The sequence below is a fragment of the Micromys minutus genome, assembly GCF_963924665.1.
Source record: "Micromys minutus genome assembly, chromosome: 13".
Taxonomy (NCBI): domain Eukaryota; kingdom Metazoa; phylum Chordata; class Mammalia; order Rodentia; family Muridae; genus Micromys; species Micromys minutus.
Window position 1 is genome coordinate 42421620 of NC_137982.1, and position 14229 is coordinate 42435848.

The following is a 14229-nucleotide window of genomic DNA, read 5'->3' on the forward strand; positions in this document are numbered from 1 at the left end:
TCATTGGCTAATAGGGAACTGGAAGCTTTGACCAGTCCACATTTGAATGGTTGATTGTATAACAGAGAAAAAAAATCGAATAGATTTGTCTAAGAGTCACACTGATTTATCTGAAAACCGCTTATAACCCAATTTAGTCTCACAATATAATTAATCAGTTTGATTTTTGTCACCAGTATACATATTGTGCTAGTGGTTTTTAAAGTGAAAGGGGCATATGAATTGTAAATTTTATGCCAGAGGTATGTAAAGAGCTTATTACTTTCAGAGTTAAACTCAGTGTTATATGCATAAATAAATCTTTTTACTTTATGCTAAGAAACTTTGTAACTGGGCAAAATTAACTCAAACAAGTACAGAGTTTGCATAGAATTGGCTCTTGAAGTCATCCTTTTCCTCTTCCTGCTGTGTCCTGTTTCTGTTGCTATGAAGAATCCTCAGCCATGATCTGTTACTGCAACCAGAGGCACAGATGTACACAGTTAATCTTTCATAGAGGCAGTAAGTTAAAGTTTGAACCGAGTGGAAAACCTCATCAATTTCTGGTCCCCTGAGGGTTATAAAACTAAAGTGGTCGTAAGTCAGGATATAGTTTGTGGCCATGACTGTTACATGATTCAGGCTGAACATCATTCAGCGTGTTTTTAAAAGGAGGAATTGTGTAATGGGCAGGAAGCCCTCTGAAATTCTATTATAATTTGATTGTATCCAGTATGTACTTAGAAGTGCACATTTATACTGCAGCCTGCGTGTAGAAGTCTATCCTAGACCTCGAGCCAGTGTTAATTCCTGTGGAAATCTCTGGTATGCAGCTTGACTAGAGCTGTGAGGGAGGAGGATACTTGTTATCATCCTCCACTTCCATCCAGAAAAGATAGCTAATCTGAAAATCCAAGTATGTGCCTTAAAAGCAAAAGGTTTTCATAACCAGGATTCTTTTTGACATCAGAGACAATGCTGGGAAACGTCCAGTTAATGGAATCACAAAACGGTGTTTACAGTGCACACATCTCTGGAGAGCTTGCTGCTGCTGCTGCTGATCTATTGCTTCTGATAGATGGACGTCGGAGACAGGAATGTGTTGATACCTAGCCAGAAGAAGGCCAAAAGTACTTCTCATGTACTTCATGGTGCTGCCCTTCAAGTACTCATGAAATTAAAAGCTCATAATCTTGACTTGCACTCAAGTGATGGATATTTCCTCCTAAGACACATTGCTCTCACAGCTTTGCACACTGCTCAGCACTGTTAAATGAATATGAATACCTCCAAGGACGTTATCAACATCTTCTCCAGTAATTTTCCAAAACACAGGAAGTAATCTTGTGCTGCAGAAGAGATCTACGGTTTTCAACAGTGTGTAAGTGCTCTGGACTCTGCACAACTTCAAGAAATGGGGAAGAAAAAGCTCCCTTCCAGGACCGCCCACTTGCTCGTCCCTAGAGTCGCCTTAAGAAGCAGCGGAGGAGAAGGCAGTGTGGTGGCCTCCCCCTGAAACTGCTGTCATTAGCCATGGAAGTATTTCCTGCAGACATCGAAGGTTTAGTAAATTTTATCTAGAAAATGAGCCTGTAATAGAGGTTAGAAATAGCCACAGATATAACGTAGTCTTGACACTGTCTCATCTCAGAGTTTTTAAGAACAAGCTGGAAACTCATCTTCCCAACGCACCTCTGTGATTGTTACAGGAAGCACAGATCCAACCAGGCATGGTGGCACACACCTTTAATCCCAGTACTTGAGAGGCTGAGGCAGGTGAATCTCTGTGAGTTTGAGGCCAGCCTGGTCTACAGAACAAGTTTCAAGACAGGACTACATGGAGAAACCCTGTCTTACCCCCCCCCCCCCAAAAAAAGAAGGAAGGAAGAGAAAAAAAATGGAAGGAAATAAGCACAAACCTCAAAGTAGAAGGGAAAGCTAGTGTGCATTGGCCTTCTGGATACAATGAAGACTTACATTGACCTGTTCTGTGATTTCTGTTCTGATATCTCTGGCTTGGTAACATCAAAAGAAAGTTTTTGTCTTCTCTTAAGATCAGCCACATAATTGAATTTCTCGGGTTAGTAAATATTTTTATTAACTCTGTGACACTTGTAGTGAATGTATGGTTGATGCTGCCTTTCGATGAACTTTCGAGTAATTGATAAAAGCCAGCGTGTGGCATGTGCCGTTTTTTAGTAGCAGGCATTCTCGTGCACGTGGTAAGCTACACTTCACTGGAGGCTCGTGCGCACTGAACTAAACTTTCCTTATCAGTTTAACTGAACGAGTTGCATTCCTTCCTCTTATAGGCTGCCAAAATGGCAAACTATGCCAGATTTCAGAAAATGTGCGATCTCCTGTTTGTCATGTTTGCGGTGGTTTTTATCACCACACGGCTGGGCATATTTCCTCTCTGGTGAGTATGGTGGTCTTCTTTCTGATAAAGGCAACCTTTCCAAGGAAACTTTTCAGATCCACTTATCCTGAATTAGTCTAAATGGTTCACAAGAAGGTTCAAGCCCAGAGGAGCAATCGATGGGGCTGGGGAGATACTTGTGCTGACACGGTCTTTGTCTGTAAGCGTGAGGACCTGAGCTTAGCCCCCATCACCCATGGTAACACATTCTTGTAATCCTGTCACCGAGGAGGTGGAAACAGAAGGGTCCCTGGGGGCTTCCTAGTCGGCCAGCCTCAGCTAATATGAGTTCCAACTCAGTCAGACCTTGTCTCAAAGGATATAGATGGCATTTTGGAAAAAATGACAGTGTTGTCAGATAGCTCACCCAGACATATGCATATATGGGTGCCACCACACACATGAACACGTCACACACACAACATGTGATGTCTTTCTTCGGGAGAGTTATATATTTTACTACTTTTTGGATGAGATCAGGTAGGCTTAAGGGTGGTGTGGCTGTAGACGTCTTTACTAATGCCGAGTGCAGCACAGTTCATTTCTCTTTCAGACACTAGTCTAGAGCATGAACTGAGAACCTCAGCCATGGAGGTCTGAGTTAGGAAAGGAAGCATGGTCCTGTAGTCATAGGCCAAAGGCAGCATTGCCTGGGAACTCAAGAGAGCAATACACAGATTCCTGGACCCTGCTTCTATCTAGTAAACCAGAAAGTCTACAGATAACGGCAGACTGTCCATGGTGCCTTAAATCTTCATGGTGATTGTGCTGTACATGAAAGTGAAGAACGCTGTCCTAAATAAGTCTCTTCATCAGCTTGTGTTTATAGATAAAGGGGAATGGAAAAATCCCTTTAAAGTAACCCTGAAATTCTCTGTGGCTCATTAATGACAAGGTTTTTGCCTTGTCAAGAACTAAGGGAAAGGCGTTGCAGAAGGTTGACATCTGACAGATGTTTCTCTAGGTCTCTTGTCAGTCTCCCATTACTTGATTTAGATGTGGGAAGAATGAAGCCTCTGGGTTGCTTTACATCTACCCTTGATGGTAGATTTTTTTTTTCCCTCTCCATTTTGAAAGAACAATGTGAATGGGAAATTTGAGCCACAGGAAGTGGATAAAGTAGGAACATGAAGATGTAGTGCTACTTGAAGATGCAGTGGTGCCCTGCGGGAGACTAATAGCCATAAAGTTGGGGCCTTTAGTAATTCATTGTATTAATGAATTACTGACGCATGCACGTGCATGCACACACACACACACACACACACACACACACAGACAGACACATGGCAGACACATACACCTTCTCCTTGAGGTTAATCATTTCTGAGTAACAACGCCTTGTGTTGACAGCAGACATTTATTAAAACCTTATGATAATTGAGTATAAATGTAGGTGGGAAACACTGAAATAGTTTTAAATATGATGTGGCTAATTATTTCAGGGTTGAGGGTCTTTTAAAATCATTGCCATAAAGAACAGATTCAAAGGAGATGTAAGCATGCTTTCTCAGAACAATAGAAAGCATTCTCAGATTACTAAGACTCTGACTATTAAAGAAATAGCCATCACTCACATAATTTGATTTGCTTCTTTCCTTTTAGAGAGAGTTAATAGAGCTATACCTGCCTTTCTTCTCACAAGTTAACATATAAGTGCTCTTAATGTTCAGCATTGGTGAATTAGGGAGAACATAGGTCAACAGAACAAAGAAATTCTGTCCCACTGTCAGTGAGAGCACTTATAGGAGAACCTGTTAGCTACTTAGAAAGTTTCTGATTGAGCAGAAATGCTTTGCAAATACCTAGGGGCTCCTGCACCTGTGCCTCGTACTGTAGCTGAGTTGCTTTTGAAAAGCAACACATGGGAAACACTTTTCTGTTTCTTGTAATATAATAATTGACTGCTCACTACCATCACAGTTTACAGTTCGTGAAGAGAAATCTTTTCAGATACATCCAGGAAGTCAGGTTGGCGCCTCGGTCATCTGTTTGATTCTACATCGGTTACTGTAGTGTAATGAACACTGTTGTTATTTAACCCTTTCGTGGAAGGAGCAATGACAAAGAATTGTTTTAAATACTTGACACAAATGCTTGATACTGTGAAATTATTTTACAACTCCTTTGGAATTAGGAAAGGACCTCTCGGGCTATCAACTACAGACTCCACCCACCTCCCTCTGCATCAATTTTCCAAGTCAGGAGCATTGTTTTTTACATGGGGGGGGGGGGGCTGCTCTCTTTTATAAGATGATATCCCAGTCTATCTTACAACTTCTAAGCCAAGGATTCCTAAACTCTCTGTGAGATCTGTGTGAGCATTGCACACACATGCTTCCTAGATGGAGTTCCCTTGTTTTCCGGTGTGTGTCACTCCTTCCCGTGCTCAGAGAAGCGCCTGTGTTAAGCAGAATGGGTGTCCATAACACCTCAGGTAGAGACACTTCTGGCCATACAGGTCCTAGCACATCTTCTACAGAAGGCATCTGTAATTCCTTCAGCTACTCCTATATGGCGTTTTCTTTCATTTGTTTCCCAGAATTTCTCCTGACACGATCTTCCAACCTCAGCATGAGCAACAGCAGCATATACTATCTGGCACCCCCACATCAAACCATGGTATGAACTTTAGGAGTGACTTCCACCTTGCCTGGTGGGGGCTGCTGTCCAACTGAACCCTCCCTCCACCCTCCCCTAAGGTCAGATCATGCTGTGCAAATTTGTACACTTAGTTACATAGCCTGTATCTGTACCTCTCAGAGTTTGCCTGCTGTTTTCAAACACCACACTATCCCAACAGTGGCCTCTGAATTAAACCGTATGCTGATCTTCCAGACGTGTCTTCTGACTCACCGAAGACAAATGTTGACTACAGAAGGATTTCTTTAGTTAACTCAATGTTCGACAACTGAGCAAATATGATTTTTCAACTCATTGTGGAAACTGAGATCCATTATTTCAGCCTTTTACTTCCTCATATTTTTCAGAAGTACACAAAAGACTGTATTCAAAGTCCTGTGTAAATCAGGATGACTCTATTGTTGTAGGCACCTCTTGTACATATAGAGGTAAGGCTACAGAGGGCAGGAAGGTAGGCACAGTGATGATGTACTTCTGTAATTCCAACCAGGAAGAGATAGACAGGAGGACCCAAGTTCAGAGCCAACCTGCTTGGTTCAGAGCAACCAAGAGTTGGTCTCAGAAGAAAAGAGGAGGGCACAAAAGAAGAAAGGAATGGGCTGGGGGCACAGCTCAGTGGTAGAGTACTTGGAGATCAGACGTGAGGCCCAAAGTTCAAACCCACTACTTACAAGAAAAGAAAAGACAGAGAGAGGATAAAAGAAAACTCTAAAGCTAGATTTTAGGAGACCACACCAATCTCGTATGTCTGCTGTTGCCTTTTTTAAATTTATTTTATAGAAGTATAAAAGTTTAACTCAAAAGTAGTGCCATGCTTACATATTTGTGAGGATATACTTACTAGTCAACCAGAATGAGCTACATACTGAACCTTCAATCAGATACGGGGGTTTTCCCCGGAGACTCGAAGTTTAAATTCCAACAGGCCCTGTCAGCATTCTGTTTTATGGTTTGAAATAGGAAGCTACAAGTTATGAGTTAACTTGTCTAAGCATTTGGGGAACATCAGTAATATAAACATTTCATATTTAAATCATCTTACTGCATATACTGAAGGGCTCTGGCTAAATAATGTATCAGACAGTGTGTATATGAAAAGTAGCTATCTGAGTTGTTTTTTTTTTTTTTAAGAGACTAGGAGACAGTTTATTCTGAAGCCAAATGTGAGTTGCAGTGGCCGAAGACCAGACTCTTTTATCCCCAAACTATGTCCTAGCATGGCAAACATTCCGTGAAGTGTATACCATAGCAGAACAAAGGAAATTATAAATTGAGACTCTTGGAAAATACAGTCATAGAAGAGTGGCAAGCAAGTCACAGCATGCATGCCTGCTACGGGCATCAGATGGCTAGCCGGTGACATCCGTGGCTTTTTGATTGCCATCCAGTAGTTAGAGAGTCGCATGTCCTGAAGGACTCTGCCAGCTAAATAAAACGGTGTGCTAGTGCATGCCGCACTGCTCGGATTCCTCTGCTTCTCACTTGTCCGCCATGCATCTCTCCAGAGCACCACAGTATGTCTTCATAGGGATTTTATAGTTTCCAGTTGCCATGTTTCAAAGTGAAATCCATAAAAAAAGGCTCATTTATTTAACTCCACATCCTCAAAATGATACCATTTCATACATCGATATGTTAAATTAGTCTGCCTTAAAAATAATTGAGATACATTCTTTTACACTGCATGTTTGAAAGCTAATACTTCACATTGTGGTTCATTTGAGTCTCGCAGCATACAGAGTGCTCATCCTGGATGGAGCAGCTCTTGAAAAGTCTCCTACCACACCCTTTGGTGGTGACGGCATTCTACATGTTTCCTGATGTCTTACCATCTTTGTTGATGGTAAGTCTGTTGTCTAGCATTTTTATTTTCAGTCATTCTGAAGGGAATGAAGTGCTGTCCTACTATGGCTTTGATTTTCTTCCAAGTCTTTTATTCACTTTTAATTGGGTTGTCTTTCTATCATTGTGGTAGTTGGTTATGTTACACCAGCCACACCATTCCTCAATGGGCTGTTGCTTCTACTGAGATGTCATTGTCATATCAGTGGAATAAAATAATTTTTGTCACTGTCCTTTCCTGCCCTATACTCACCTGACTTGACTTCATTTCTGCCTCTTGGAGTCTTTATTCTATTTTATACAAACGGACTCATCTGTCCTATCAGAGAACTGTGTAACCTAATGAGCCAAGAACTACAGATGCATTTATATGCCGTATCCTCCTCTCTCAAAGCTGAGATGCTGTCCAAGGAACTGGTGATTATTTCTATCCTGAGCATATCTGGGCCACATTCCAACCCCACCCAGCACAGGTCAGGAGAAGAGTCCTCTCCACATGGTGCCTTCCTCCTGATGATGTCATTGTCTTGTGCTGTCTCACTGTAGACAGACCCTTGTCCCGCTGTTCCCAGAACATGATGCACTCCTGAAAGTGAGCCTTTTATATCCACTGCGTACAGCCTTTGGCACTGCCCACCAGGCGTCTGTTTTGGAAGGGGATATTAATGTCACACTGTCCCTCTTTACTATCTCCACAGAACACACTATTCCACCCCAGCAACCCCTGGAGAGACTTTCTTTCCATCCTGCAAGATGGTGAGATGAGACAAATCTAATTTAACAAGCAACTCTAACTGTCAGATAATTTAGCCACTATGTGGATAATTAACAGGGGGGCCTCTAAAAGCAATGCCCTTCATGTCTCCCCTGCTTTCTGTGCTCCTAACCCCCTGACACCTTTTCTACACCACAAACCAATTACTAGCTCACAGCAACCAACAACAGGAAAAAAACCTACGACCCTACGGCCCTCCTTCCTAGAGTCATCAAGATGAATATTATAAATTCTTTTAGTCCCTTCTTCTTAAGATTGTCTTCTCTGATTCTGAATTGTATTGTGTCAACTCTATGGAAGTTATGTCAGCTTTTCAGAATGTAGGTTCCCATAGTATTTAAATTAGCAGTATGTCATTATTTTGAAGTAAGGGCATAGGATGGCACTGAAAGGTTCTTGTTCACAGTATCAGGGTTTCTTTGGTTATACAGCTTGTGTACTCTGCTAATGTACAGTCTTGCAATTTTGTAAACATAAAACCCTGGAACTGTGAGATCATAATACGAGCATCCAGGAGGCCAGGATAATTGGCCTTCATTTTCCGTTCTCAGTAATAACGTGGCTCTGTCGTGCCTTCGTGAATGTGACTAAGCATAAAGGTGGGAGAGCTTTACAAGTGCTTTATCCTTCACTTACTGCATCAAACCAGTTATGGAATGGCTCGGGATTTATCACGTAGGTTTTACTTTCTGATATGTTCATGAAGAGTTTGGTTCCTCCTTTATTAAATGGCATTTACAATTTAGGACACCCCCCTCCCAAGATTATGACAGTTAGAAAGACTTACATATTTTTACCTCTTTCGAATACATGCTTATGACTTTGAATATAACCAGGACCAAATTTAAACAAGGTCCAATAATTATATGCTTTGAAGGATTTCACACTGCAATAGTATTCCAGCACTCCAAAAACACATGCCGAATACTTGCTACTCTACTACCGTCAAATTAATAATCACCCAGATAGTAAATGTGCATTATGATAGGGTTATCATTTCAGAAACAGCTATGAGTTTAATAGCACCTCCTTCATAATGTTTAGCAAATTGTGTCTGCGTACGGTCCCTTGTCTCAAAAATATGTGTCTTCTAGCCTTGTAGTTGGGCACTCGCTGATTTGATCCGTTTTAGATTAAGCCCACCCATCGTTAGAAGCCATAACCCTTTCTGTTGATCCCCCCATTTCCCTGTACTCTGTCTGTGAGTAACCCATCAAGTTCCTACAACTTCTCACGTTTTACCAAACTGTAATCTCAATGTGTCATGGAGAAGGCTGTGCTTCAGTCTCATGACAGCACCTGTTGTACTGCCTTGCTCAGAACAACACTTTCATTCACAACCCTTTGCATAGTTGATCTCCCTGATCTCTGTGGTGTGGTGTGTACAGAGAAACTTGAATTATTTCACCAGTGACCCACCTAAGCTCTCTGACTCTGGTCTCCTAATATCAGTTCAGCCAACCTTACTATTTTCCATTCCCCCCCCCCCCTTCTGCAATAGAATACTGTCTTCTCTAAGGCCACCGAGAAAGACGGATCTCGTATTTGTCAAATACAATGTCATTTAAAAGTAGTTTCCTGTCATTCTGCCTGAGACATCAAGCCATATTAAAAGCACTCTCTAATAATGAAAAGGGAGTTTCAGAAGGACCCTGGAAGAGAAGTGCCGTGGTGCAGCTGAGAGGGAAGCTATTGCCTTGAGCTGTGTCAGGAGACCAGGTATATGGATTCTGTGTGTTGGTCACTTCTGCAGTTAAGTGCCTGTCTCGTCAGAAGAGCTAAAGATTGAGTGAAATGTCGTTTAGGGTGGCGCTTTATAAAGATATCATCTAAATAAGAAGCATTTTCAGTGCCACTATTAAGATGGACAGTCCCTTTATTGCCAAGTAATATGCTAACTTGGTTTCCTTTTAATAGCACTTGGCTTTCTCCATAGCTAATTAACCATAAGTGCCTTTGAAATAAACATCTGAAACACTTTCTCAAGTCCCCACACCCACAATGTATTGTTTCAATCACATCTTCTCTCAGGACTCAGTGAGTGTAAAGTACTGAATGTGGTCGCATTTTGCTCCCAGATCCCAAATGACCTAACTCAAGACACCAGAAATTCCTATTGCTGTCCACAGACTCTCAGAAGGTCAGCAGGTGTGGATTAGGCTACTGCTTTTCCTGTTAGGTCTCACATTCGTGTTCATTATTCAGCCAAAGATAGGCCTATGCTGCTGCCAGGACCCCTGCCTGGCCTGGATGAGGTATACATCCCTGTGTACATCCCAGAGAGCAAACCCGTAGATGGAAAACGCACATCATTCTGTGCCCTCACGATCAGTGCAGCAGAAACATTTGCCTCCAAAAGCTGCTACTTCCTGTTGGAGTCGCACCATTTTCTTTCATAAGATTTGAAACTCATCCAAAGGCATAGTGGCATGGAAGCCTTCTCTCTGATTCATTTCTGAAAATATATCTTTCAAAGGAGCCTGGCTTACATGCTTTTCTGAATAGCTGATAAGAAGCAGATTAGTCTCAGTTCACAAATTGGGAAAAGCTTATCCTCTCTCTCCTGCAAACCCTCGATAACTGTACTCTCAAGTTTGTATTGGTGTTGTTCTATGTTCAATGGATCAGAAAGATAAGGAGGAAGCCTAGAAATACTTTGGTAGGTAGGTGACTTGGCATGCTTTTTAATAACACTCATGCCTGATAGTGCTTTCTTAAGAGGAGTCCGTTGGACACACTTGCTGGGTGCTCGTTGCTATTTTAATTTACTCCCACAACTGACATGTTATAACAAGAATCCACAACCTCAGCTTGTAGGACAAGTCAGCAGACAGCACATTTTTATAAATAAAGTTTTGTTGGCACAGCCTTAACTGTCTGCCTCGTGTCCTCTGTGGCTGCTTTCTGTCACTGTTGGGCAGTTAGGGAGTGGTCACCAGCATAGTACACTGTCATCCACACCTTAGCTCTTTGACTTGGCTGTTAAGATTTTGACTTGGAATCAGAGTAGGAGTTCAGAATTCCAGTAAGAGAAGACAGTTGGGGGAGTGACATGCTAAATGCATTTAGCCTCCAGATGTTCTGTATCCAGTTTTATCTACCTTCGGCAGAAACAGATGTGGGTATTATTCTTGATGCTGTGGTAGCACAGAGGCCAGGTATACTCCCCAGGCCTGTAGTGACTTTTGTCAACAGGTGATGTATTTTACAATACTCCCAACACAGAATTGATGGCAGAAGGGTTCTATTCCTCTGTCCTTCCCAGGCACTTAGCTTAGTGGCACGTGCCCAACCTCAAATCTGTTACCTCTCCCAGACCTTTCAGCACAGCATACATCAACCCAACTTGCCTGTCTTAATTCTTCCTCTGAATGGACAGGCTATAAACCCACCCTTCATTCTCATACGCTCCTGAGTCTTCTTCCTCTTCGTGTCCTCTGTAGTCCTGACTCAACATAAGTTTCTCATGAAATAAGTAAATATTAAATAAGATTTGTTGGTGGGCTTGTGTCGTGATCCCTTGAGTTATGTATTTGGTAATTATAAGGAATTGTTTTGGGTAGAAAGCACTGAAATACTTACTAAAACTTGCCCAAAGGGACTGAGAAACAAGTCCAGAGAAGTGGTATTGATCATGTTCCATTTGTTAGGGCCCATGCCATAGTCTTGTGAGACCACCCCAAATGTTTTAAGATTCTAAGCGGTTAAGGGGTACTATCTTAATTAAGAGTTTTAGATTATCTTTTAAATTGAAGTATAAATTCAGTGAAAGATAGCTAATGAAATAGAATTTCTATTAATAAATGTAAGTTTACTGCCCAGTGGTAGAGATTAATTGAATAATGTAATCTGTAGGAGTGTTTATGAATATAATATGTAGGAAGTGCTGGGTCATTCCTATTTATTGCAGTTTCCAGCCTACTGCACCTGTAGAAGCTGCAATCAAAACTGGTGTGGAAGGGGCTGGCAAGATGGTTCAGTGGTAAAGGTGCGGATTACACAAGCCTAGTGACCTAGTGGCCTCTAGAACCCCCATAAATGTTTAAGGCAGCAGTTCTCAATACGGGGATTGTGACTTCTTTCATGGGGGTTGCCTAAGTCCATCAGAAAACACAGATATCTGCATTAAGATTCATAACAGTAGCAAAATTACAGTTGTGAAGTAGCAATAAAAATAATTTTTTGGTTTGGCGCTACCACAATATGAGGAACTGTATTAAAGGTTGCAGTTGGGAAGGTTGAGAATCCCTGGTTTAAGGAGAGATTATTCTCTGGCCTTGGTACACAGAGCCACACATTAACCACACACACACACACACACACACACACACACACACACAGACACTAACAATAATGATGATGATAATACTTTTAATTAGTATTAACCATAAAATAGTAAACTGTTTTAAATTACCTTGTCATTAAGCATTTTAACCAGTAATGAATGAATAAGACAAAGATATAGTTACTTTCTACGCTAATTAATGTATTCCTATGAGTCCAGACTTTAGCTCAGCAAATTTTTCTCCTTTTTGGTAGAAACGGAAGGATGCTTTGTATCTTGTGTGTTACTCTACTCAAGCCCGGGGACAGATCAAAGGACATTTTAAGCTGACATAAGGTGCCTTTTGAACTTGTCCTACTCAATCTGCTTGGGGGGGGGGGGGTGAAGCTCTGAAGCTGTCCCTTCGTAGAAGGCCTTGACATTACCACAGTTCCTGGAAAACTGCATTGCATTGTGAGCACAATTTGCAAAGTCAGCACTTTGTGAAAAGGGTCAGCACCTTCCTCTTTGCATTAAGCTTTACAGTTACTCCCAGAGATAGGTTAAAGCTACTGCGAAAAAGAAACGGAGGAAACCAAGCTTAGATGGTTAAGTAGTGAGTAATTCATGCCCCCCCCCACACACACACACCCTTCTCTTCCTCGCCATATGGTCTTATTTTTTCTAATTTAAATTTATAGAAGTCCTGTCCTCTCTGTGACAGCCACACGACATCCGCCTGAAGCACTCACTACCCTGGTGGTGTCTGATAGCCATTAGCTCTTTTTTCACCTCTGGATACTTAGGAATAAATTCCAGCAAGGCAGGAACCTTGTCTCCTCCCTATTTGCCCAGCGCTGTGTGCAGCGCCTGGTGCTGATTCCTCTTTCCAAAGAGCTCTGCGCTGCATCTGCTCTGCATCTTGATTTGAGGGCTATTGTGATAAAGGAGGTCTCCCCTTTCAATGTGATAGGCAGAAACATCTGAAAGCCACATGATGCCCTCTTCTGAGGCTGTGCATTCTACCTAATGTCCCTGCAGTTGTCTCTTCCCTTCTACCAGATCTTCCCACAGTGGTCTGTCCCCACATCAGTTCCCTGGTGAGGTGTACTGAACTCTATCAGGTGTAGTGTGTAAGGGTATGGAATTGGGGTTGCCCGTATCAGACAGCTGTCTTGTGTCTGCATCTCTTTGTCTTGTTCTGTTTTTAATATTTTTCTACCCATATGCCAAAGGTTTGGCCAAGGTAAGGAAAGTTTGCCTTATTCTAAACGTAACTCCCTTCACGGCTGGAGGCGATATTTATTCTGTCTCTGACCTACTTTTGGAAACCCCACATTGAGTTGAAATAAATCGATCTGTTGTTTTGTTTCTGTGGTGCAGACAGGCTCATGTGATAACATGTATGCTTGATACATATGGAGATCAATCAAATACGTATTGGATTACTTTAGAGGGAAATCAAGGCAAATCAATGCAGTCACTGCTGATTTTGAAACCGTATGTGCATTCTTCCTCATGCATAAATGGAAGGATTGGAAGAGATATTAGGTACCTCTAGTTCTCAAGTTTCTAGAGCCTACAGTTTGGCAATTAAAAGGGATCATGAACTTCTAATAAGAAATATTTATGAAGTGATGGCTGCAGGAGACTTGGAGAGCAGGAGCACTTGCTAGTTATGGAGAGGTAATAAACATAGCTTACTTGTTCTAAAAGTTGGCAGACTGCGGAAGCAAAGAAAGATGGTGACCGGCAGTCAGGGAGGCCACGCATCAGCCAGAGAATGCCAAATGGAGAGCTGTGACATCGGGGTAACTCTGAGTGGCTTGAGTCCAAGCTATTTTAAACATTAGTGGTATGTTCTCAGCCAGCCATCGGACTGAGCATGGGCCCCCAATGGAGGAGTTAGAGAAAGGACTGAAGGAGCTAAAGGAGTTTGCAACCTCATAGGAAGAACAACATTATCAGCCAAGCAGACCCCTCAGAGCTCTCAGAGACTAAACCACCAACCAAAGAGTACACATGGAGGGACCAATGGCTCCGTCAATGTAAGTAGCAGAGGATAGCCTTATCAGGCATTAGGGAGAGGAGACCCTGTGAAGGCTCAATACCCCAGTGCAGGGGAATGCCAGGGCAGGAAGATGGGAGGGAGTGGGTAGGTGGGGGGACACTCTCATAGAGGCAGGGGGAGGGGAGATGTAAAAGGAGGGTTCCAGAGGGGAAACCAGGAAAGGGGATAACATTTGAAATATAAGTAAAAAAAATATCCAATAAATAAATAAATAAAAGCTAATGACTCAACCATGG

General features: G+C 42.1%; 1 protein-coding gene across 2 annotated transcripts in view; it reads left to right on the forward strand.

Annotated features, from left to right (window-relative positions):
- Window positions 1-14229, forward strand: part of CERS6 (ceramide synthase 6) — a gene marked incomplete at both ends in the record, with an annotated part of 230953 nt that overhangs the window by 193921 nt on the left and 22803 nt on the right. For both annotated transcript variants that reach the window (XM_080928227.1, XM_080928226.1), the window contains one exon: window positions 2292-2398. In XM_080928227.1, coding sequence (XP_080784353.1) covers window positions 2292-2398 — 107 coding nt within the window. The remainder of the gene's footprint in view (window positions 1-2291; window positions 2399-14229) is intronic.